Source organism: Lissotriton helveticus, chromosome 6, assembly GCF_964261635.1.
Source record: "Lissotriton helveticus chromosome 6, aLisHel1.1, whole genome shotgun sequence".
In the NCBI taxonomy this organism is placed as follows: Eukaryota; Metazoa; Chordata; class Amphibia; order Caudata; family Salamandridae; genus Lissotriton; species Lissotriton helveticus.
Window position 1 is genome coordinate 602,266,888 of NC_136067.1, and position 26,004 is coordinate 602,292,891.

Consider the following 26,004-nt stretch of genomic DNA (forward strand, 5'->3'; position numbering starts at 1 on the left):
TCAGAAGGATGGACAGAGAATATTTGGAATTGGTAAAGCCCACAGTAAGAACGCACAAGTTGATCGTGACGTCAGGGTGTCAGCTGAAACTCTACTTAAAAGTGGTAAACATCTCAAACCACAGATTTCTTCTAACTAAATTCCGGCTGAATAAAATCCACCTACTGATCAGTGGCCGCCCTGGCTGGACAAACTCAAATGATCTGGGGCTATGTAATTGTGACGGGCTTTCCCTTATGGACACTGCCCATTTTATGTTCTTTTGTAAACACTTCACCGCCCTTAGGAAAAAGTTTATTGTACCTTTATTAAAGGGAAAAGGGTTCTACCAAGTGAAACCTGCGTTGTTATTTCTCCAGTTATTACCAAGTGTCTGGGAAATTTACAATATTGCTAAATTTTTGACAATTGTAACAAGATTAAGCAAAAAAATTAATTGGGCAAAGTAACATCATAATGCACGCAACTTTTTTTTTTACAGGTTGTATAGATATGATTGTTATTAAAACATATTTATATCACTTTTAACTTGACCTTGTGTATTGTTTATTGTCAATCCTTGGTCCTTTTTAATTATATAATCTGTTGCTTTCTTGGACCAATTTGCATGTTTTTTGTATACTTTTGTGGTTTATGTTTGAAACCGAATAAAGTATTTTTTGACTGACTGATTTAGGGACTGTTGGAAACAGAACAAGTGTTATTTTTTTGCTTATGGAAGCAAACTGTAGCAGTTTAGTAGTTTTCAAAGAGGATATTCCGTTCTCGTGGTACAACAGGAGTACTGTGCTTTGCTCTTTGACATCCTCAGTGCACTGGTTTTGATGTTTTAGGTTTAAGAAAATACTAGTGGATCTTACCTGTCCCTATCGTTTTACTTCTATGACTTTATAAACAGAGGTGCATGATGCAGAACCATTGAGCGCAAGATATTGGTTCTACATGGAAACAGGGCAGACATCTTAGCAAATATGTGCTGCTGTGAGATCACTTATATGTTTGCAAATGCCTCTCATGGGCTAAAGGAGGGTTGGAGGTGGATTCAAGCAGGACTGTTCATTTGTCTAGTGGGCATAAAAGTTGCACATAGAACACTCTGGTAAGCAATTACAAAATTTCCAATAACATTTACATAGTTTGTGTTTTCAGAGTTCAAGGCTACTAGAGCTCCGTTGGAGAGCTGAGGCTGCAAATGTTGCTCACAGATCTCCAGCAGAGTCCTTTATGTCCATACTTCAAATCCAGTGGCAGGTGATACGCCACGTTAACAGTCAATCCACATGTAACTCAGGCTTTTGGGGGCGTTGGCTGTGCTGCAGGCACTGCAGCATCAATCACAATGCTAGTGTGTGTAACTTGAACTGAGAGACAAATGAGGGAGTATGATTTAGGTTATGAGATATCGAAGGCAGTAAGAGTGGGCCACATCTTAGTGTTTGATGTTAATTGTGCAGATAAATCAAGTTCTGGTCCCTATCTAGAAAAAAATAACACATCAACCACCGACGAGTTGCAAAACAGCTGACATGGAAATATTTCTAAGTTCTTGGGGGAGTGTGTTCCCTAACTAGCAAGAAAGTACTGAAAAGATATGCCATCCATGTCGGGATTTCTTTTAGTGAGGGTCCATAAGTTTTAGTGGGCATACCAAAGAGAGTTCTGCTAAGCAGATATGCTATTAGCTACCTGGCCAAAAAAATATGCAGCCTGTCCTAATTCCTTTTAGTGCAGAAGACATGATGTTCACATTCTCAGCACTACCTTCTTAGTCAGGAGTGGCCGCTAGGTAAATGTAGTGGTGGGGTAAGGGCGTGGGAGGCAATTACAAAAAAATAAAAAAGAATGAAAGGAACGCTCACTTACCTGCTGGGCGTCCCCTCTCCTCTGTCCTCTTTTGTAGTCTCCATGAAGCATACAGGCTCCCAGATTCCCTTCCTTAATCATGACGCTGCTGTCACCAGCATGACAGCAGCGACATGATTGGTCAGAGTGCCCTTGTTCGGCACTCAGGTAGGGAGTTGGGGCCTGTGCATGTTCTCCCCCCGGCCTTGCAATATAGCAGAGTTGAGAACATGCCGGCCAAACCGTCATACACGCTTATAGTGCAGCAACCACTCTTCCTTCCTGTGAGTATTGCCAAGCCCCGCCCCACCCTAACCTGGCTCGGGCTCAATACAAAAAATAAAATAATAATTACATAACGTTATTAACGTTGTGTCAATATCATTTTATTTTTCTGGTGAACTCAGCGGGGTGACACTACTCTGCCTTAGCGGAGAAGCCGCCGCTGTTTATAGTGCAGAGAGAAAATATATTATATTCCCCCAGATAGAAATTCCTCCTACGGTGCTTGCAACATAGAATTTATTTTTAGAGGCCCATCTTGAACTGCTGAGGAACAGCTGTCCAGCAGCTTAAGGCATTTTTGTTTGTATCGGAGGGGAGAAACTCTCCTCTTTCAACCGTACCTCACCCTAGACTGTCTGAGAACCACTGCAAGGGGGCGATTCCCGAGAAATATCCACCCACTAGGAACCAGGCAGTTGAAAGTTGGGAGCATTCCCCAAGCACGGACTATTTTTACCCATAATGTACCCATTCCAGGCCAGGGGGAAGAAAGTCTCAAAAACACCAGGGCTACTATGTTTTTGAATCATTAGACTGGTGTGGGGTCTGAAGGCACACAAGACACCAGAGGAGGGCTGTATGTGTTTTAACAAAAAGAATGGAGTCGGGTTACCCGTCCTGACATTGGGCCACATTCCCCATGCCTAGAGCCTAAAACGTGCCCCCGGGGTACAACAAACATTTACTCACACTTCTTGCGTCCCCGGGCAACTTTGATATTATAGGAGTTGCAGATGCTTGCGCGGCTCCATCTATAATAAGACACACATCTTGTACCAGCACGATCACTAGGCAGTGTTCCCTCATTTGCATGGGGTATGGGAACAGAAGAATCACCCAACCCTCTCCACAAGGGACATCGAAGACCTGATAAGATTTTACAACTTAGAGTCACCCTACTCAGAAGACCCAAGAGGCTCCTCTATCCCTATCGCTATGAGCAGACAGGTGACTAATATTCCCACTATGTGCGTAGGAGACAACCTCAACAATCTCATTGAAGTTTAAACTGTCCCACATCCCAATTCCATGCAGCTTACATACCTGAAGTTACATGTTAAACTCAATAGTGAGATAGCAGAAATCACAAAATCAGACAACCTAGACCTTACCCTTCTAATGGAAATATGGCTCAATGAGACATCCCACACACCCAACATACTTCTAAACAGAGCCATTAGACCTGAAAGGGGAATAGCAGTGGCTCACAAAGATTCTCTCAACTGCAGGATTGTCAATACTGAACAATTTACATCAATTGAAGGCCTCTAATTTGAACTATAAAAAAGTGGAAGAAGAACCCAATTAAAATTCACACTATCTACCATACACTAAGGAATAACTGATTATTCTCCAAACAGCTAAAAGGATTTCCAACCAAGAATTATATCAAAGTTGAGGACACCATTTACCTTGTGGTTTTAAACCTGCACTGGGGAGATCAAAACAACACAGCTGTATCTCTCATTTCCTCAACTGCTGATATCTTCATCCTCACCCCGGTTTGTAGAACTCCAACACACTTGAAAGGTGCAACTCTTGACCTACTGGGGGTCAACATGAAATTGGTGATGATTGACTGCATACTCCCTGCAGACTAGGCTGACCATGCAATTATTCTCTTTTCCATATACTGCATGCTCTCCACTTGGCCTACCCAAAACACTGAGCAAGGGATCTTAGAAACCTAGACAGATCCATTCTATCCATCAAAGTTGCCAACTCACTGCACAACATTCCCCCAACCCAAGACCCAATTACCTCATAAACCTTTATGCAGAATCCATAACAGAGTGCTAAATACAGAAAAAAGGCATCCATCTGTTGGTTCACTAAGTAACTCACGAAGAAAGAAAGGAAACTGATCTTCGAAAGCAAAGCCACGTACATACGGGCAGAAATCGACAAATAACTGACTGAAATATTTTTTTTTATTCATAATCGTATATCAATCCAGTACACCAGCAATTAAGGACATTTCAACACCCTCTCAAGGAAAATTCTTCATAAACAAACTTGATAAAGTAGAGGTTTCCCTAACATTCTCATCCATATATATGACTTATAACTCATTACCATCAAAATCCCAAACCCGATCTACATTTAAAGCAGTCAGTGAGGTGGACATGAACAGAATCATCAACAAACCTAGATATTCCTCTTGCTTCTTGGATGTCATCCCAGCCTCTGTACTCGACGAGATTGGCCTACCTGTGGGGGAGGCCAAAGGATGTTTACAACTTCTGACAAATCACCAGTGTACCCTTCTTGGCCAAAGCCATGGAAAGCTAAGTGCAACGTAATCTTTACCTTGATGAAAATAACCTACTTGGTGATCTTCAATCTAGCTTCAGAGCAAGACACAGGACTGAAATTGCAACCCTAAAAATATTTGATAATGCCCATAACATCCGGGACAAGTGAGATTCAGTTTGCTTTGTTCTGTTTACCCATCAGTGGATTTCGATACAGTTTACTACTTCCTACTTTTACAACCACTTGAGGTCAGAATGGACATAAATGGTACAGTTCTATGCAGGATCTCAACCTTCCAGGAAAACTACCGCCAATGATTTAAAATAGCCAAACTGTTGGGTTCTAAATACAAATGTGTGCATTGTATCTTTAATGAAAGTTTAATTTGAAATGTAGGTGCACGCCAGCTTAACTGATGTTCCATAAAGAATGTTGATTGTAGAAGGTTGGAGCGTTAGTTGCTTTTAGCTCATGCTCTAGCCGGTCGTGTATACCCTATCTTCTATACACAAAATAAAGGAATTGAACTTACCTTCGCGGGATCCTCATCCTTTTACAAACCTTCTCCGATACAGCAAAACCCCTACTGGAGTTGCAGAAGGTTAAATTCTCCCATGCATGTTGTAAAATATATATATATATATATATATATATATATATATATATATATATATATATCTCAATTCATCATCAATGGAACATCCACTATCACTTCTATGCAGATGACCTTAAGCTCTAAATGAAAGTATTATTTCCGGAAGACATCACCATAGCCTCACAAATTCTCAACAACATTCGCTCCTGGATGACCCGGCACCACCTCAAGGTAAATCTACTAAAACAGAATTCCTTTTTACCTCACCACCCAATAGCTGCACATCTGTGCTAAAATGAACTGAGTGGAGCTTTCTCCTTAACAGCAAGGCAAACATCTTAGACAAACACCCCAGCCTCCAAACAAAATCACTTCAATAACTTGGCCTACGGAGCCCATTTCAAATTCAAACTCACACTGTAGGATTAGATATTTCATTCCAGCCTACAATTTCAAACTAATCATCCAGGCACTTGACCTTCTGAAATGAGATTATGGTAACTCCCTTCTAACACAGCTTCCCAAAACTCACCACGCACCCACCAAAGCAGTTAAACACCCTGTCACTAGATTGATCACAGGATACAGAAAATTCATCCACATCCATGCATGGCGACCAACTCCATCTGGGTCATCATGACAACTATTTCCAGTTGTGAACATTTCACCTACAAATCATTGTAATCTTGTGTGTCACTCTATATAACTGAATAGCAGCAAATCAAGACTACAACACCCAGAATGTATTAGGCTGACACAAAAGCCCAGGACTGGAAACACTGTCCATAATAATTGAGTGGCACACTATATTCAAATGAAACATCTGTAAGATTATGCTGGCTTGCAGGGTTGTTACCCAGGGGTCGTGAACGTCATTTTGATCTTACTGCCAGTCTGTCAGTAAGTATATTAAACTGGGGATTTTCAATCTATAGGCTTCTTTTATTTCATTTGAGCGCCCCCTGGGATCAAGTTTACAGTGTTCCTTAGAGTATTATCTTGGTACATGGATGACAAAGCTTCATTTACGAGTAAGAGACTGCAGGAATATAGATGTCACTGACAAGAGCCGACAATCATGCAGTATACAGAAATGTATTGGGCATAGTAATCATAGAATCCAACATGTAAAAATGCATTTATTGCAACCCAAGTAATTGTTTTGTCTTCACTTTACTTACAGAATCAAAGTATAGGTTGACCTTTCCATTGCCATTTTCCACTTTCTTGATCAAATTGTTTAGTGAAACCGAATCAGGAGACGGGGCAAAGCCACTTAGTAAATCCACTTGCATAAGGACCATACCGCTCTCTGGAGATGTGTCTGTTCCTAAAAATCTTGACAGAAATGATAAAGAAAACTTCACATATTGCAGAAATATTATTCAACTCTTCATTTTTAAAGTAGATCACATGAATTCAGTGAACACTATTCTATATTATATCATGTGGAATTTAACAAATTGTAAACTGTATTTCATAAATGACGTGTGTTGGTGTAGAACACTCTGCCACAACTAGAATGCCTCAATTCAAACCAGGGTGTTTTCCACCCAAGGTAAAAACTATTAATCTGGAGTAGGGCAGTTACTACTTATGGTAAATACTAGCCATTTGGAGTTTGACGTAACAGAATGAGGAAGTTGTGTTTCTCAAACTGAGTACCGCTCAGTGATATTTTAATTACGTCAGCTAAATCCCAGAATTTAACGTTATGACATTCCCAACTTTTTTCAAACTTTCCTATTACATTACTTTGTGTAATATATGTCCTCGGAGAATAGTTCAGTCAGAAAAAATCGGGGATAGAGAAATTTTCTGCTCAAACCAGTCTCATGATGGTATCATGTGAGGCTGTTCTACATAAGGTGCGTGTTCACCTGAAAACATCACATTTCAACACGAGAGTCTAATTTCATATAATTTTGTGAAATGTCTCTGAAATTTCACAAACCATCATGCAATTTATGTTATAACTTTTTCCTATCCAGTCTTCCACTAATATATTCCTCCAGGATTTTGCTGGCCTATTTTTGTGGAAGGTCGTGTTTGCATCAAAACAACATTTAATTCACCATTTGGAAAGAGTAACAAAAAACTCCAAACTTGTTCGTGATAAATATGTGATATGAAAGTGTTGGGATCTAGCTAGGATAAACGTGAAGAAAGTACAGTCCCTGGATGGAGTTGTTAAACTTTGACTGATGAACTTCTGTTGATATGAAACATGCTTTTCTGTTCCACAACATGACAACACGTCACAGCATCCACTTACAATGCTGCAAGTGCATTAAAACATTCTACACAACATCAAACTGCTTTGTGGCATTGACTATTTCATACCAAATGTTCTAGGTTGTAATTAATGCAACACTGCAAGCAAACGAGGTAGACACCTTAATCTGAACAGCACCGGCATTAGTCAAGTTTAGACAATACAAATGCCTGAATCCAAATTCATTTATAGACACAGGGTTTAAAGGCATCTAATACATCAGACCATACAGAAGATCTCAAGTAGCAACTTGCGACACTTAAGAGTTGCATTCATTATTCGGAAATCCTGAAAACTTGCCTTTGTAATAGATTGTTCAGCGCAAAACGATCAATCAAATAACTGCAAATGATGTCCAAGACTATGTTATCATTTAGGATTACTCCTTTTTTATATATATTCCAGGGAAAGGGCACGTAGAGGGGAAATGAGAAGGTTGGTACGAAGCCATTTATATTTTTTGTGAGTGGTCACTGTCAGCAGAATTGCCATCTAATATATAGCTACCCCATGACAATTCTTGTTGCCTCTGTTTGCATGGTCACGTGTACAGCTAAGGATGTGTGTGCTAGGAATGCAGGGATGTATGAAACATATTAGAACACTATAACGTTGGAGGTACACTGAAGGCAAAGGAGATGCAGAGGGCAATAACTAATCGTGCAGACCGTGGTTCCAATATTCCCATTTTTAGGTCTCGCCTGTCGATGCGCATGCGCATCGAGCAAGGCGAGAGTATTGCGAGTTATCCACTCTTTATCCACACTGCAAGGAATCGTGGCGATTCCTTGCAGTGCCCGTGACTTTTAAGGTCAATGCGCATGCGCATTAAGCTTATGCGCATGCGCATTGACCTTAAAAGTCACGGGCGCGTGCATGTCCGTCTTTGTTTACCCGCTCCGCCCCCTCCCGCCGTGTCGCCTTGCCTACTCTCTTCCACAGCCTCCCCCAGCTCCGCCCCCTCACTACTTGATTGCACGGCCGCTAGGCCGTGCCTCCCCTACTCTCCTCCCCCCTCCTCCCCTGCCTGCCTGCCGCTAGCTGAGTCCTAGCGTTGGCTGAACATCCCGTGATTTTGGACAAATCCCTTAATCTTGCTGTGACCTTGTGCAATGTTACTGGAGCTTCCGCCCCAAGTACCTTTTGCGTCGAGTTTGCAATATATAAAACTGCATGAAAAAAATCCAGTCCGTCTTTGTTTACCCGCTCCGCCCCCTCCCCTTCCCGCCGTCTCGCATTTCCCCTGTCGCACTTCTCCTCCCCCCTCCCCTCTCTTCCCTCCGTCTTGTTTATTGTACCCGCTCCGCCCCCTCCCCTTCCCGCCGTGTCGCATTTCTCCTCCCCCCTCCCCTCTCTTCCCTCCGTCTTGTTTTCATCTTTAGAAAGCATTGGAAAAATCCGTTCCGGATTAAGGATTTGTTTTGAGTGTTTTTAAAGGGTAAATCCTCGTCTGGTATCGCAAAAGTCCCTCCTTCTGTAAACTGCTGCAGATGCGCTCTCAGTGTGTCACTCCTTCGCCGACTCCTAAATCTCCTCTGGACTAAGTTCTCCGCTCCTTGTGTGCACGTCTGTGCACGTCATGCCCCATCACTCTCCCATTTGCTACAGCTCCTTGATAGGTGACGGCTGTGCCGCTTTGAATGAGGTTGAGAGGTGCTGGGGAGAAGTCCCACTCCTGCATCCGTGGCCTGCACTGTCTCAGCGTTCAGCTGGGATCGCAGACTCCCTCTGGGACTCAACATCCATTAAGTCCGCACCTCCGGCAGTGTCCTCAAGTGGGTGTTGTGAAGGGGCCCCTGGTGTTTACGTGAGGCATAGACACAAATGAGTCCCCTCCAGCAAGTATTTATTCTTGCCAGACCAGATGCGCAGGATTTTTAGAGCATAATGCCGGATGGGCAAAAAGCTCTTGTGCAACAGCCATTTTTGGCCGGTGACCACGCCCCGATGCTGCTATTTTTGGTTTATAGATTTGTATTCACACAACCCAGAAAGGTTCAGCATTTTGCTTGGATATCTTCAAACAGGATATTTCCTTTTAACCTTCTTGCATCTTTTTCCCTGTTAGTCGCTCTGTAAAAAAAAACGAGAAAAAAAACCTGTATGCCCAAACCCCTGATGGCGAAATAATTAAAACGAGTTCTAGACAGCAAAGCTCTGCTGGCCAAAAAGCCACTTGCGTGGACCACTTGGCAGCTAAAATCCCACCGATGCGAACAGATTGCTAATAAATGGGAACAATAATTACATATATTTGGAAAGTTTTTTGTTTTTTTCAATGCTGTACATTCTGAAATATTTGGTTCACTTTAGGCAAGAAAAAGAAAAATGCAGACCCTTTTTTAAGCCCAACAGTCTTGTTCTCCACAGAAGAGTTTACAACAGAAACTTACTGGGAAATCACCAACCCGAGGACATGCACTTTACCTGTACCACTACTTCAAAGAGGAGCTTGTATATTAACATGTGCGAAGACTCCATTGCAGAAGCATTATACTTAACTGTATAGCTTGCTCAGCCATTTATAAAACCGTCAATTATTTTTAGTACAAACTAGTCTCTTATTATTATATCTCCAAAACATTTATCATGAATAAGTGCATCAAGCCTAATTTCTTAAACTTTCTTAAGCTTTATTTCAACGTTTGACTAGGCTTTCAAGGAATATTGTTGACAATGGCGGAAGCTTGTAAAGACCCTCACACAGTGCAATAGGTCTCACAGGATTTTTAGTTAAAGCTTTTACAAATGTTTATTGCTTTTTTGATTTGTAATTCTTTAGCATTGGCTACAAAAAATAAAAATGCAAAAGATTTACAACAAAAAACCCATAAACAATTCTAAATGCACTAACTCTAATGCTGCGAGACCTATTGCATTTCCAATGCTTGTTATCTTTTAGTTTCTCCCTGTTGAATTTAGAACATTCTACCCGTAGTAGATGAGATGTTCGAACAGAAGCAGGCTATAATCCTGTACATGACATATGGGTAAGTATCAAAAAGGAATGCTTTCCATTTGAAGTGAAATCATAAACGACTCAACTTTTCAACCATTGTCTATGCTGGAAACTCCTTGCTGGAAAAAAAAATCTTTGTTGATGCTTACCAAGTACAATTCTTTTGACCGACTACTGAAGCCAAGGTAATGTACAACTAGATTTTTCCAGCAGAGGACTGTGCCAATGAGATATATAGACATCTTTTTTTAATACATTTCTTTATTGAGCATTTAAACACCTTGTACAAAGGATTAATCAAAATATTGCTGCTGTGGAGTCCGGACATAGCGAATCAAACAAAAGAAACTAAGTTTCAGTAGAAACAGAATAAAATAATATCCCTGCGGTCCCAGAACGTCTGGGGAGTTCTGCAAATTTCATCATAATGTATAATCTTGTTTCTTGCAATATCCGTGGTCTTAGACAGATTGCCTCTTTGGATGGAAGGCAATTTGCTTAAGTTGATGGTGACAAAACCGAGGTTTGGATCGTGGATAGAAACACTCAATTGTGGGGCCCAGAGTACTGGCCTGCATCTTTAGGAATTGCTCCTACACCGTCTACAAAAGTGAAAAGCCTGGGCTTCTGGTTAGATGTTACTTTGCCTATGCTCCCTCAAGCTTCTATATAAGCATCTACCTGCCTTGCAGTCATGAAATGGGTGAGGAGAATTATTTAGATTATTCCTCACTAGGCACTGAGAATGCTATTTCAGCCCCTTATCCTTTCAAGACTGGATTATGGGAATGTTCTCTATCTGAGCGCTGACAAGGCAGCTACCCGCCATCTTCAGGTGGTGCAGAATTCTGTGGCTAGGGTTCCTACTCAACTTCTGAGCAGTACCGCGGCCTCCCCCATTCTCCGAGAGCGGCATTAGCTACCTATCAGAAAAAGAGTACAAATTAATGCTCCCTGCTTTATGTTTAATCCAAAAGCAGGATTTGGTCGGAAACATGTACAAGAGCTGGTCTCCCCTTATATCCCCTCTCGAGATTTGAGATCTGCCAGTCAGGTCCGATACTGTGTGCCCAGAATCCACCGGGCTCGATCGGGCGGACGTTCTTTTGCTTATTCAGGGCCGAAACTATCCAACGCTCCGCGTCAGTGTGTAAGAAACCGGACTTTGTCAATGCAGTTTTACAAAATTTTAAAAACATTGCTCTTCTAAATATGGTGTCTTCAGGATCTCCTTGCCGTTGCTCAGCCCTGGGAAACCAAATGGGTAGCTGTGCACTTTACAAATGCAATTAATATTATTTTTAGTACTGCTTATTCCATGCTGTTAACTCTCTCTTTTCGTAATGTTTGTAATGTGTCTAACTATATTTGCAGAGTTGATGATTTACTAAAGACTGTATCCTCTATTTGTATCATTCTGTGTGTTGGGTTATTCATCTATTGGAAATATGTTAATCCTTGCTAAAGGATATAAAACTCACTAGTTTCTAAGCTGTGGCTATCCAAATATGATCTTAGAGTTTGAAATTGTAGTCTTGCTTTGATTGACACTTTGCACAGCTCATACTGCAAACTTGATTGCCACCAGAGGTGCTTCAAGCCTTAGAAACGTATATTTATTAATGCATTTGTGGGAGTAGAGAGTTGGGGGCTCTTGTAAAAAGCAGATCTAGTAATTGCCATAGAAAGTTTGTGTATTCCCCACTCAAAGATCGATAAAAAGGAACACAGTAGCATAATGGCACTTCATTCACTGGAAACTGGTGACCAATCTAAGCACTACGATTACATTCAGGAGTGGTAAAAGATTATAATTGTCCAACTGGTTTTATTTTCTGAAAGGGAAGGAAGTGTAAACGATTAGTTGTTTTTACATTCTTATCAGAAACGGGATTTACATTGAATTTCAGAATTACATAGAAGCCTCCAAAAGTAAGGCTATGAAAATTGTACAAGGAGCCTGAAAAGTTTAAATAATTGAAATTATGTTTACTTTTACGCAGAGTCCAAAAATGATGTGTGTAAATCTAGGTTACATTTTCCCATAGTAGAATTTTGACAAAGAGTCAGCTTTCATTTCCTGAAGGGGGTCTAGGTAGAATTTATTACTAGGTTAAGGTACATTGTTATTGTTATCTGGATTTTATATAGCGCCAAATCACCGACAGGTCTCTAGGCGCTTCTGACAGTGATGTGGAGAAGGGTATGACAAACAACTCAGTAAGCGAACTCTTTCCAGAAAACAGCACAGTTCTGCGAGAATCTCTTCTCAACCCTTATAGCACAAGTAGCAGCACATTCCCATAAAATTGAGTGTAAGGTTTAGGCACTACCAACTATTTTAAAGTAAAGAACACATCACCAAATAGTTCTCAAATCAATTTAGAAAATTAGGCGAGTATTTAATGAACAAAAAGACAGCAATCTCATTAAAACAGGTTAAGGGTACCGGAGATATGAATTTAACAATTTTTAAAACAAAAAGGGCCAGGAAAAAACTAAAGCGCCAATCATAATTCCCTATTCATAGTTGACTGGGACACAGATATGATTTCAGGCTGACCACAATGGTGTAGGGGTCGCATACACCGCAGTGATACCTTTAGAGATCCAACGAGTGAAAGTTCAGGGCTGTGGCCAGCATGGGTCCCTCGAAGTGGATATGTATTTGTCGAGTTCCAGCTGAAGCTGTTGATTTTTAGTAACAAAACATCAGAGCAGGACAAGAATGGATTTCGTAGCTGAATTAGTCTTCCACACAACAAAAATCTCAGAGTGGGATGAATCTAATTTTTTTCCCCACATCAGGAGCTACTTTCCTGAGCAAGACACCGTGACTTGCCCCAGTTCTCCAGAGAGGGGAACAATAACTAAGTCCCACTTTCTTGCCAACTGCTGGGAAAGGTATTTCTAGTCAGCTATGCAGCCCAAAGCTCCCCAGGGCAGATTTCTAGGAACCAGAATACTCTCCAGCCACTAGGAATCCTAGAAGGGTAAGTTCTGTGGGGTCACCTGGGACCTTCTTGGTGTCAGAGCGCCTTCGGTTTTTTGTGTCTCTAAAGCAGGTAAACAGGAGGCCAACCACTTCACCCCTCATGAACAGTCCTAGTAAAAAGTTAGCAGGAGTCTTTCAGTGAGTACTTTTTTTCAGACAAGAGTCAGGAATGTTCTTACAGCAGGGCTTACGTCTGCAGTTCGGGTCTTCCCAGGCCCATGAATGTTCCGAGGAGGAGGAGTTTAGGCACTAGCATTAACTTCTGAACTAGCCAGTGATCGAAGGAATTCCGGCAGTCAATCCTAACAATTTTCTCGCAGTTCCCACACCTCCTTTTGCAGCAATTCCTGTTTTTGTCTTACTGTTAAATGTTTCAACATCGGAAGACCCTTCTGCAACTACGCAGGCCTATTTTCTACTTCTTAACCACACCCCTATTTCAATGAGTTCTGCTGCCATTCAACAAAGTCCAAACTGGTTCTCTCCGCTACTGTGACTAGAGCTTGGTAGTCTACGAGGATCCTGGTAATTAACAGGAGAAGCATACCCTGGCATATCCAAGTCAAATAGTGCAAAGTTGCTCTTCCTTCTAGAAATTGTTTCTGTCTACTCCCAGATAGCAAATCCATGCTAAATGGTCAGCAGTTGATACCCATCTGCTCTTCCTGGGCTTATGCAGCACAAAGTAATTATTATAATGTAGGCCTGGGTGGTAAATTCCGTTCTGCTTGCAGAATTTGGGTAATTTTGTGTTCCACTTAGAACATGGAATTGCCAAAAATTCCGCGGCTTAGCGGATTTTCCTTGCTTGTTCGCGCTTTCAAAATGCGTGTTGGTGAGATATTTCTCTACGAGCACACACACAGCATTCGCAAACAGGAAAAAAGCATTGCGAACGGACAGAACAAGCAATTCCGTATGTTCGCGGAACTTTTGCATGCTCACGGAGATTTTTTACAGTTTCGCGGAGCTTTGGGTAGCGTGACTAAGCAAATTCTGCCCACCCCTATTATAATGTTACATTTCCATGAAGTTATTAAAAATCAGATTAAATCAAATTTTGAAAATTCAGTAAGTAATAACTTTGAAGCATTTTCCACGGTAAATGGGAAATAAAGATTTGAATACCGGTTAAGCCTGTTCAGAGAAAACTCTAGCACAGCCTCCACAATGAAATGCCCTTTGGGCTTTATTTTGCTTTAAGAGCACACTCGCCTCAGTATATAGTATATCCTATATTGATAGATTGGCACCCGACCCCTTGGGCTTACGCAGCACATTTTAGAGGTTACTTTTGAATATATATAAATAAGCTTTTCTTGCAGGGCAAAGACACTGTTCCCTGCCATGTGTCACTGCAGTGCATTTAAATTGCAGCCCAGCCATAGCATAGTGGCGCATTCGCAAGACCTATCTGTGATATACATATGTGCGTAGTATAAATAGACACTACAGCCAACATATGAAATGTAACTTCTACAACTGTAGGTGTATTGTCTGCACCATCCAAAAAAACAAAGGACATGGTGGCTTATGCGATGCTGTTTTTAAGTGTTATGGTACAAATCACTGATCACACAGTCATCAAGAGGTATGCAATGCAGCAGGTACACAATACAGGAAGTAGTCCTGTATGATGTACTTCTTGATGACTGTGTGACTACACAGGGCATTGTGCCTCCCTCCCCCGACCGGATGGTGGGTATTACCTTAGTGAGGGTTTACAAGCACTAAGGCCAGGTAGGATTCCCTCTGGTTCTTCTAGCGCATGGTTTTATCTTTTAACTTTTTACTATTGACTATTTAATAGTCTAGGCCTTTAGGGATCCTTAGCCCTGACAAATGCCCCCAACTGATATAGGTGACCAAGAATAAGGCAGAAAAATGTTGGCGATAAGACAATGGCATTGTGCTCCCCTTCCATCGTAGTTGCACCAGAGATCACCAGTAATAAAGGTGAAAACCCAGTTACCTCTAGGTACATTTAACTTTACCTGGCTCCCAATGCTTTGTCCAGTAATTATCTCATTTAAGAACTCCCCCATCAAGTTTACAAAGAGGTTGAGCCCACCCTGGTGGTATTGCCCTACCAGGGTGGGTAGAGGTTGCCTATGAGGAAGCATGTGACATTATGTGAGTGAGGCTGCCTCTTCCAATAAGGCTGGCCTTTCTTCTCTTCTTGGGCTCGCCCTATCATCACCAGAATCTTGGTAATTTAGACATAAGTGACTCGTACCATAACATTGATACAAACATCATTGCAGAAGTCACCATACCTTTATGTGTTTCGGCTCTTCACTTTGGGAGGGTGTGTGATGACATACACTCCGCCTCTCCTTTTGTGTTTTTAGTTTTCTGCACCATATACAATGGTCATGCAGGTCAGTTAAATAGACAAATTGGATGAGATCAATTTTACTACGACCATTTTAGGGACAGAGTACTTACTGTAGCACTAAATGGTATTGTAAGAGTTCCCTGAGGTCCTAATACCAACAAACATATAGTCCATTTTATTCACTTCAAAGTTCACCTGTTAAATCACCCAACCGAGATTTGCTTTAGAAGTAGTATTGCTAGATGCAATTGACCTTTTAGATTTCTCGAATGCCCCTGAAGAAAATCATTAACGGTTACAAAGCAATTATCCTTAAGAAACTGCAGATTGCATCAACCAAATCATACACCTCCACAAGATGAAATGGTGCCAAATGCAAAGAGAAATAATTATAAAGCGTGATGGGCAATTAAGCAGAAATTCGAACATTTCACCTTTGGATTTCTGTCAACAGACAACACCAGACCTTGCTGTCGTGTATTACTAAAACACAAAAGAGGACTCGAGTTCCATTTTACTATTATTATTTGATATATTAATCAACAACTGACATTAAATGTGTCACTTAAACATTCATGCAGTAATAAAGTGAAAGGGAACCATTTACTGACCTTGTGCATACATTTAAAATCATATGATCAATGTCATTTTTGTTGTCTTGGACACTAATCTCCAAATCAAAAGCCTCTTCAGTTTTAACGGGCTTGCTCCTCACAGCAGTCATTTGTTCTTTTACAGTGTAGAAAATATTCAGCTACACAGAGACAAAAAGCAAACACTTATTAATATGGAAAGAAATGCTGTTACACCCCTCTACTTTATTTAGATAAAGTGCTCTGATATCGCCAAACGTTTAGTGACTTTTAAAGATATATTTGTATGGATCACCATTTTTGGCTTGATTGCATGAAACTACTATAAGTGTTACAACAAATATAAATACCCACAATCAGACCATGCCACTCAAAGAAAACGGACGACTTTTAGCATGATCAAATATGCTCCTGCAAATATTTCTATAATTGTATCATTTATCAATGTTTTTATTTCTTTTAGCAAATGCTCACGTTATGGTCAATAGAACAATTTCATCACAATATGGAGGAATTTCAAACACAAAATTACACGTTTTTCAATTAGTGTGGCACCTAATTCTCAAAGTTTCTCAAGTGAGAATTTGGGATGGTAATTTTTGTAATATCGTGCCACACCTATTCATAATTCAGAAAGTGAGAACTGCCTAAGTACAGCATGAAGTGGCTCCAAGAGCTAAATGTATGCAATACCTTCACAGTCGTAAATTACCCATTAGAGACTAGGGGCCAGATGTAGGTAATTCAATTTTACCACTTCTTAAATACCAAATTTTACCAATTCGGTACTTAAGAAGTAGTAAAATAGAGGGGGGGGATGTAGGTAATACAGACTCGGTAAATACTGAATCGTTAAGATTCGGTATTTACCGATTCTGTAAATACCGATTCGGTAAAGCCCATTGATTCCTATGGGCATTGAAGCCCATAGGAATCAATGGGCATTACCGAATCGGTATTTACCGATTCGGTAAATACCGATTCCAGCAAGGGTGCAGGGGGTGTGACTTTGACACCCTCTAGCACCACAAAGACGGGCATGTGTGCCATGTGGCACACAGACATGCCCTAAGGGCATGTCTGTCTGTCACATGGCTAGGTGTGCATGCACACATGTGCATACACACCTTGATTCTGTATTTTACCACCCAATTGGATTGGGTGGTAAAATACCGAATCTGTAGGGCCTTTGGGACTCAGAAGAGTCCCACCTACATCTGGGATTTACCGAATCGGTAAAAATCGCGATTCGGTATTTTACAGAATCGGTAAATTTACCGAATCTGTAAATTTACAGAATCTGTAAAATGATGCCCCTACATCCCAAATACCCATTTACCGGTTGGTAACGGCCGAAATCTGCCATTACCGGTCGGTAAATGGCCTCCTACATCTGGCCCTAGATGTGGATGTTCACAGAAGAGCGAACGTCATAACTTTGTGGCTATTCAAAAGCATGGGTAATGCATTTCATGCACTTGTCTGCACATCTAAATTGATACCTAAATTATAAAAGTATACACTGAGTAAAAAATAAGGAAAAGTGCACTAATACCCACTACTTATTCTATGAGTTTATTGGAAGACAGTCTCTCTATGTAAATATATTTTAGGGAACATAAAAAGGAATGAAATATCCTTACTTAGTATTTTACTTATTTCTTAGCCCCGCACTTGAAATTTCCAAATGAGAAGATTCGTCATATGTAGGTTTAGGCAGACCAGGGATATTCTAGAAATATTTTAGGATCTAAAGTACTTGTGGATGTTTACCTATTGAAACATATCTTCCTATACGTGTCTTGTGAGCATAAGTTATAAACCTTTGCAACACGTACCTCAAAAGAACCATGGAACTTTCTTTGTGACTTAGTGATTCATGAAGTCCCTATTCACTAAGCAGCTTTACTTCAACTTGGTGCTACAGTTTCTGTAGAGGTGAAAGCAGAGAAAGGAACTGTTACTTGCCTGTAATCCTAGAATTCCTCAAGGGGAATCTTCATTATAGTCATAAGGACTGAATTGTCCTTCCCACATGAGGGATCCCAGAGCACGTTTTACACCAATATACATAAAATGTTTTTCTTTTGAAAAGCCTATTTTTAGGCTTTTTTAAATTTAAAAAAAAAAGTATTTTTAGCAGCCTTTAAAAAGGCTATATTGGACAATTTTCACCTACATGTTTTAAAGAACAATTCAATGTTAAATACAGAAAAAGAGTTATTATAAATAACATGGTCAAGAAAATCCTTTCACAGAACTTTTCAAAGGAAGGGTGAGAAGAAATAGGGACAATGAAGCCTAATAAGCCAGGAAACAAACACTGCTCAATTAGGGAATAACATACCACCAGTATGGCATCAAGTACTGCCAAGTGCAGTTGAGCCAATACTATTTTTATGGGATCAAGGCTAATGATAGAACTAAGATCAGTTTATTTTCCATTTCTTCTGGAAGGAGGGAAGGTTGCTTATGACTAAAATGAAAATTCCTCTGGAGAAGAACTAGGATTATCACTATGTAACCATTCCTTCTCCTCCTTGGGATTTTCATTATTAGTAAGAAGCACTAAATAGAATAGCAAGACCATCCCTAACAAAGATGGAAAAAAATGGTTTACAAAATGTACTTCAGCAGCCAAACAGATTCTGCAAAGCAATTTGTTCTACTAGTTGGCACCAGCTCTGGAATCTGCGACAACTCAATAATGTCTTGTAAAACTTTTTGTAGATCAGGTAGCCACATAACATATATCAGCAGTGGTTATACTCCATAATAAGATATTTTTACTTTGCGGGACCGGGCTAAATGGAGTGATATAAGGCGGGATTGCCGTGGATTAGGGGCATATCATAGCCCACGTGCACTCTACTGTTGAATAGTGCAAGGGTGTATTTTGGCCCTCATTTGTTGACAATCGCTAATATAGTGCTTTTTAACTAACTTTGTTGTCCGAATACAGACACTTCTTTCCCACTTATGGCTTGACAACTATCAGATAACAGTGGTTAACCTAGGAAGGGGAAATCATGGCGGCCGGCTAGCGGGCGGGTTGCAGGTGAACTCGAGTGCGTCACAGAAATACCAAATAAAGTGACCATAGGAAAGCGAAACACAATCTGCAATCTGGGATTTGAAAAGTGGAAAATACCTTGAAGCTGATCGGATGTCCATGGGATAATCGGGGGTTGAGGAGCATCGCAACGGCGAAGAGCGGGTGGAGTGTGGTGAGGAGAGCAGGTTGAGCACTGAGGTTTGGGTTTCAGATAAGGAAAGAGCTCCTGCAAGAGATGGTAAGCGAAGGGAGACAAATAAAAGTGAAAGCGGAAAGAAAGAGAAAGCCCTTAAGTGGGGTGCAGGCATTACAGGACCCAGGGGAAAGAGAGTGGTGGAAGCGCTCTGGAGCAGTTTAATCTTGTTTTGGTAGACGAGGAAGGTGAAACAGTGAGGCAAAAAATAGGTTAAGACCAAAGAAGTAAGCAGGTCTAGATCTACTATAGCTCATAATAAGATTCTAAAGAAGCCCATCCCTGACCATAAGATTGAGGTTACTCCCTCGCTCAGGACATTTTTAAGGTCTTGCCAAAAATGTTAATTTTGGACAAAGCGAAGGGAGGTTTTGAAGAGTTAAATAAAAATCTAGAAGGAGTAAGTGAAAGGATGGAGCAGACTAATATGGGCAACTGGTCCAGGCATTTGAGTCCAAACCGTTATCAGGTTTTGGCACCTGACGTAGATACTAGGACTAAAACAACCGACTTGGCAGACTCAGGCACTAGTGAGAATAGAAGCTGAAAGAGAAGCTGGGGGGAGTCCGGGTAATGTGGGGAGGGGAGACCAATCTGACTGGTCTGTCAGCGCACTTCTTAATACCCTCACGCTCGAAATAAAGAGTAGATTTGAAACCTCAGAGTCTAATCAGAAAGAGATCAGAGCTGCTTGTGAAATTTTGGAAAAGGAAATTGATAACTTAAGTAACAGAACATAGACGTTAGAAGGTGAGGATAAGGGCCTCAAAGAGCCAGTTAAAGCCAATATAGTTGAAATTGAGAGTTTCAAAACAAGGGAGAAAGAACAGCAGGAGAGGGTCAAAAGGTTAGAGACTTTTCAATGGAGGAATAACTTTAAGATCTTAAAAATTCCAGAGGGCAAAGAAGGAGAAGATATTAAAACCTTTATAGTACAGTTAATTAAGAGGGAAATGCAGCTGGAGGAAAACGAAGAAGAGATTGCAAGAGACATTCAAAGGATTCATAGGGACCCTTACAGACTGAACACAAATCGAACTAAACCAAGGATTATCTTAGTTAATTTCCTAACCTACAAACGAAGGAGAACATCCTGGCCAAGGCATTGAGAAAAAAAACGAGGGAGGTGGACAGGGCTAGGTTTGAAATTAGATCTGATTTGTCTAGTGTCACCTGCAATAGGCAGTGGGAATTGGGAAAAAGAATTGAGCTTTTAAAAAGGTAGGGGGCTTTGGTTCAGCTGAAATTCCCCGCCTTTTTTAAAGTGATGTTTGACAATAGAATGCACACTTTTTGATTTGTTGAGGAGGTGGACAAGTTTATTGAACCAATTCAGCCTGGGGGCTAGTGAGATGACATGGAATAAAGGGTCACTGTAGTGTTAAGATAGGTCACTATAGTGTTAGTATTAAAGATAATTGAGTCCTACATAGTACATGCATAAGTTTTATTTATTTTAAGTTTATTTACTGAGACACACTTTGTGGGATGCCCATAGGGCTTAGGCCATGATAAATCGGGTCGGGTTTTCCATGGGGGGGGAGGGTGTAAGGTGCACAGGGTGGGGAGCATACGGGATTAGATAAAAATGTAAGTCCTCAGAAGCCTCGTTGATACAATGTGGAGTCTGATTTTGGCGATTATGGGTGAGAAAGGATTTTGGCGATTATGGGTGAGAAAGGAATAAGGGAGATAAAAATTCTTTCATGGAACGTGACTGGGCTTCGGGTGAAAGGTAGGCGGGAGAGAATTCTGCAATATCTAAGGGATTGTCCTGCGCAAATAGTTATTTTACAAGAGACACATCTAATGGAGGCAGAATGTAGAGAGATATTCAAAGCTAAAAGATGGGTTTTTCAGGTTCTCCATACAAAATAGACTAAAGTTAAAAAAGGAGTGGCTATCTTGGTTAAACAAGGGATGAACATTTCCGTTGAGAGGAACATCTCAAGTATAGCAGGTAGATGGTTGGTGGTTAAAGTAAATATTTTTGCACAGAAATATACACTAGTAGGGTACTATGGTCCGAATCAGGATGATACTGGCCCGTTGGAGGATTTATTTACTGAACTTTTACATTTTCCAGATCCAATCATTATGGCAGGTGAGTTTAATGTAGTTTTAGATCATAAAATAGATAGGTCCCTGAACAGCAGAGCAGTAGTTAACCCCAAGATGTCGAAATTAATAAGATTAATTATGACCCAAATGGGACTTAGCGACATTTGGCGTCTTAAGGCAGGAATATTGAAAGGCTTTATGTTTTACAACACAAAATCTAGACATCACTCACGTATCGATTACTTTCTGGTGGATGATAAATTAAAGGATCAAGTTTTAGATGTAAAACATGTAGGAGTGCACCTGTGACGGAAGTAGAAGCACTGACTTGGCTAGGTCAAGAGCATTTCAACCCCTTATCAGTGGAAAAGAGGGAACTGCTGAACGATAGGATAAAATGTAGAGAGTTTGAAGAGGCAATTTGGGAGGGCAAGAAAGGGAGGGCACCGAGACCAGATGGTCTTCCTCATGAAGTTTATAAAGCCCTAGTTATTGTATTAAGCCCCATATTATGCGATCTGTTTAACGCAATATTTTTGACAGATGCGGCAATGCCGGAATCCTGGAAAGAGGCCATTATAACCTTAATTCCCAAACCAGGAAAATGCCCTAAAAAGTGTGATGCTTAGAGGCCTATATCACTGCTAAATTGTGACTATAAGCTTTTTGCAAACGTTTTAGCTGAAAGATTGAATGGGGTTATGTCACAATTGGTACATGAGGACCAAAAGGGGTTCATTAGAGGCAGATCGTTAAAAGAGCGTAGGTACGCTCTTATAGGGTCTATTGACTTGGCCTCTGCTTATGAGCTCCCCTTGGCAGTCATGGCCCTGGATGCTGCCAAGGCATTTGATCGGGAGATTTGGGTTTATTTGCAGGCGGTGGTCAAATCTCTTAATCTAGGCCCTCATTTTTGAAATATTTTGAGGGGAATATATTCTGCACCCTAAGGCAGGATTCTGGTCAATGGGGGATTGACAAAAGCTGTCCAGATTACGAGGGGTACAAGGCAGGGTTGCCCCCTGTCGCCTTTGTTGTTCGATTTGTGCACTGAACCGCTGGCCAGAGAAATTAGGAAGAATACGAATATCTCCCCTTTTGAATGTAATGGCTAGAGCAAGAAAGTAGGATTATAAGCGGATGATATTTTAATGTTCACGACCAACTTAAAAGAATCCCGGAGTTCAGTTTTAACTTTAACAACAAATTTTGGAAAAGTCTCTGGATATGATATAAACAAGGAGAAAACGGAGGTTATGGCCTGGAGGTTGGAGAGACAAAGTGTTAGATGTACATGAGATACCTCAGTGTTAAAATTACCCAGGATATCACAAAACTGACTAAAGAAAACTTTTAAAAAGTTAGGAAAGAAGTGATGGCCCGGCTAAAGAGTTGGGCACACTTGCCATTCACATTGTTTGGTCGAGTTAATCTCATAAAAATAATAATTCTTCTTGTTTGACTCAATCCCTCTGCTCTTTAAGAAAGAGTGGTTTGTCCAGATGCAAGGGCAATATAGCAATTTTATTTGGGCATCCAAAGGAACACGGATATCTTGGAACAAACTCAGAAGGAGGCTGTTGTAACGGGGGCTAGCTTTGCCAGATCTTCTTCTTTACTCCTGGGCTTTCTTACTGAAAATTGGCAGAATGTTACTGAATAGACCTACAAATACGGAGATTGGTAAAATGTTTGCTCTGATGTTAAAGAAAGAGAAAGGAGCAGATTGTGGCTTCATGTATAAATATGAAGATCATAAATATTAAAAAAAAATTCAGATAGAAGATTTTAAGGGGTATGGATGAGACATGGTATAAGATTAGAAAGGTAAAAAACTGCCAGCTATTCAGCCCCTATATGGGAAGCTCCGGGCTCTCCGGAATGGACAAAAGACGTTTTGGCACTTCCATTGAAAGAGTCTGGTATATTGAGATGGAAACATTTATTCAAGGACGGCGACCTGATTACTTGGGAATGGTGTGTACAGGAAACAACCCAAGACACTTCAAGAGTTTTTGCAAATATAATGTTGGTATGAAGCGGAAAATATAAAAATAGGAGAACCCAACACATTTGAGGAGAAATTGCTGTTGGGGGTCATACCAAAGAAAGAAATTGCAATGTGGTATTGGTTTATGGTGGAGATGGAGGATGAGGCTTTCACCCTGCCACAGGATCTTTGGGAAGGATGCTTGCCGGAGACTATACTGGAAGACCAATGGCAAGTATCTATGTCTATGTTATACGAAGTAGTCAAACCTGCATACCTGCGAAGGAACCATCTCTTTACCATTCATAGGGCTTATTGGACCCCCCAAAGGTTATCTAAATTTGGGTCTCGGGTGATGTGGCTTGCCCAAAGTGCGGCAGTAAGAAGGAAGATGACTTGTACATGTTTGTATACAGTCCGAAGATTCAGCCATTTTGGGAGGCCGTGAGTAATGTGTTAACTGATGCTTTGAACCTACAAGTTAAGGTAAGCGTCTTATTGGTTATTTTTGGGAGTTTGGATTCGCAAACTACAGCTAATAACGATTATGCTAAACTGATTATTATGTTATGTTATGTTATGTTATGTTAAGCTGTTTTATAGCGCGCACAATTACTGCCGGAGTATCCTGGCGCGAAAGAAAGGAAAAAGGGAAGTGTAGCAGCAGAGCCCTGAAGTAACATAACAATTTAAACAGCTAATCTAAACAAATGGGTTTTTAATGCTTTCTTAAAAGCCGTGAAGTCCACAGTACTGCGCAAAGAGACTGGGAGCGCATTCCATGCTCGCGCAGCTCTCACTGTCACAGAGTGTCCTCCCAGCCGGATGCGCCGAAAACGCGGTACCTGCATGAGGTGTTGAGATGCTGAACGCAGATCTCGATTGGGAGAGTACCCCAAGAATCGTTTCATCAGATAGGCGGGACCGCGCCCATTGATGGCTTTGTGGGCCAAAGTCAAGATTTTGAAAGTAATTCGATGCTGCACCGGTAGCCAGTGCAAGCTCTCCAGGTAACTCCTAACGCTGATCCGCTTGGAGATGTTCCCCAATAATCTAGCGGTAGCGTTCTGAATAACCTGGAGCCGCCCTATCAAGTAAGCAGGAGAGCCACTAAACAGAGCGTTAGCGTAGTCCAGGCGCGAGAGAATTAAAGCTCTCGCGACTGACTCGCGGGCAGAGGCCGGCAGAAGCGGAAAAAACTTTCTGAGAGACTTCAGGGTCCCAAAGCAGCCTCCAGTGAGCCTCTTAATGTGCCCCTCAAAACGGAGGTCCTCCCCAAACCAGACCCCGAGGTTCTTGGCCATACTTTTGGCGCGTAGAGAGATCTGCAAACAATGGGTATCACAGACTCTTCCAAGCTGTGCTGATTGGCTAAAATCTGTGAAAAATGTGTCCATGTTAGACATCTCAGATAAGAGGAAATAGAGGTATGAATTTTGGGCTCCCTTCTTACATTGGTGTGAGCAATAAGTAAGAATGACGATCTAGGGTCCAAAGATTAAGCCTCTCGCCACCACGGTTGGCTCCATTCTTAATCGAGCAGTAATGCTTGTGTAGTTTGGTGTACATTGGAAGCAAAGGAGGATGGATGTCGCTAACCAAGGGCGCTTTAATAATAAGGAAGCTTGTAAAGCGCCTGGTTACGCCCACCGGCGTGTCCCCGCACTGTAGTAAGTGAGGGATCCTAGAGCCCCCTGCCCAGTCCAAGGTGCCCAGGCCCATTAATGAAGGAACAAGTATGTTTTAAGCTCTCTTCTAAACCTGGTCTCAGAAGGTTCCAACCGAAGCTCAAGAGGGAGTTTATTCCAGCTCCTGGCCGCCAAGAGCCGGAATGATCTGACGTCCATCCGGGCCTTCTTGACTTTAGGGGCCACCATCAGGCCAGTCCCAGTGGATCTAAGGGACCGTACGGGCCTGTAGACAGTGATGAGATTCTGCAGGTACCTAGGAACAATGCTTTGGGTGATGCGGTGGCACGTACAAAGGGCCTTAAACACAATTCTCTTCCTGACAGGAAGCCAGTGAAGAGCGTCAAAAGGCACTTTTGGAGGCAGCCCTTCTTGATAACCTAAGGACCAGCCGAGCCGCCGCATTTTGCATCACCTGAAGCCGGTCAAGACTCTTGACCGTGGCACCCGGATACAGTATATTGCCATAATCTAAACGTGAGGTGACAAGTGCATGCACCAGCGTCTTCCTGGCTTCTATTGGAAGAAGATCCATAGTTTTGCATAGACCTTTCAGGACACCAAAACAAGTCCCCACCACACGTCTGATCTGAGGTTCGAATGTAAGATCTGAATCTACCCATACACCCAGGTTCTTAGCCTGGGAGCACGGCATCGGGCTGGACCTAAGCAGATGGCCACCATGCCGATGACCACACAGACGGGGCCCCCGCCTCCACCACGAGCACCTCTGTCTTGCTACCGTTCAACTTCAGGCAGTTGTTGGCCATCCAGGAGGCAAGCTCCTGCATGCATGCTCTGAAGTTGGATGCAGCCAGATCCAGTGACCGCGATAGCGAGATATCCAGCTGCGTGTCATCGGCATATGACACATCCTGA

The 26,004-nt window shown here is 41.5% G+C and overlaps 1 protein-coding gene across 1 annotated transcript in view; it reads right to left on the reverse strand.

Annotated features, from left to right (window-relative positions):
* The window catches only part of LOC144762794 (CD109 antigen-like), a 771,981-nt gene that overhangs the window by 37,208 nt on the left and 708,769 nt on the right, over positions 1 to 26,004 (reverse strand). The window contains exons 30-31 of the mRNA XM_078648064.1: positions 16,157 to 16,299; positions 6,160 to 6,316 (exon numbers count right to left, since the gene is read on the reverse strand). Coding sequence (XP_078504190.1) covers positions 6,160 to 6,316; positions 16,157 to 16,299 — 300 coding nt within the window. The remainder of the gene's footprint in view (positions 1 to 6,159; positions 6,317 to 16,156; positions 16,300 to 26,004) is intronic.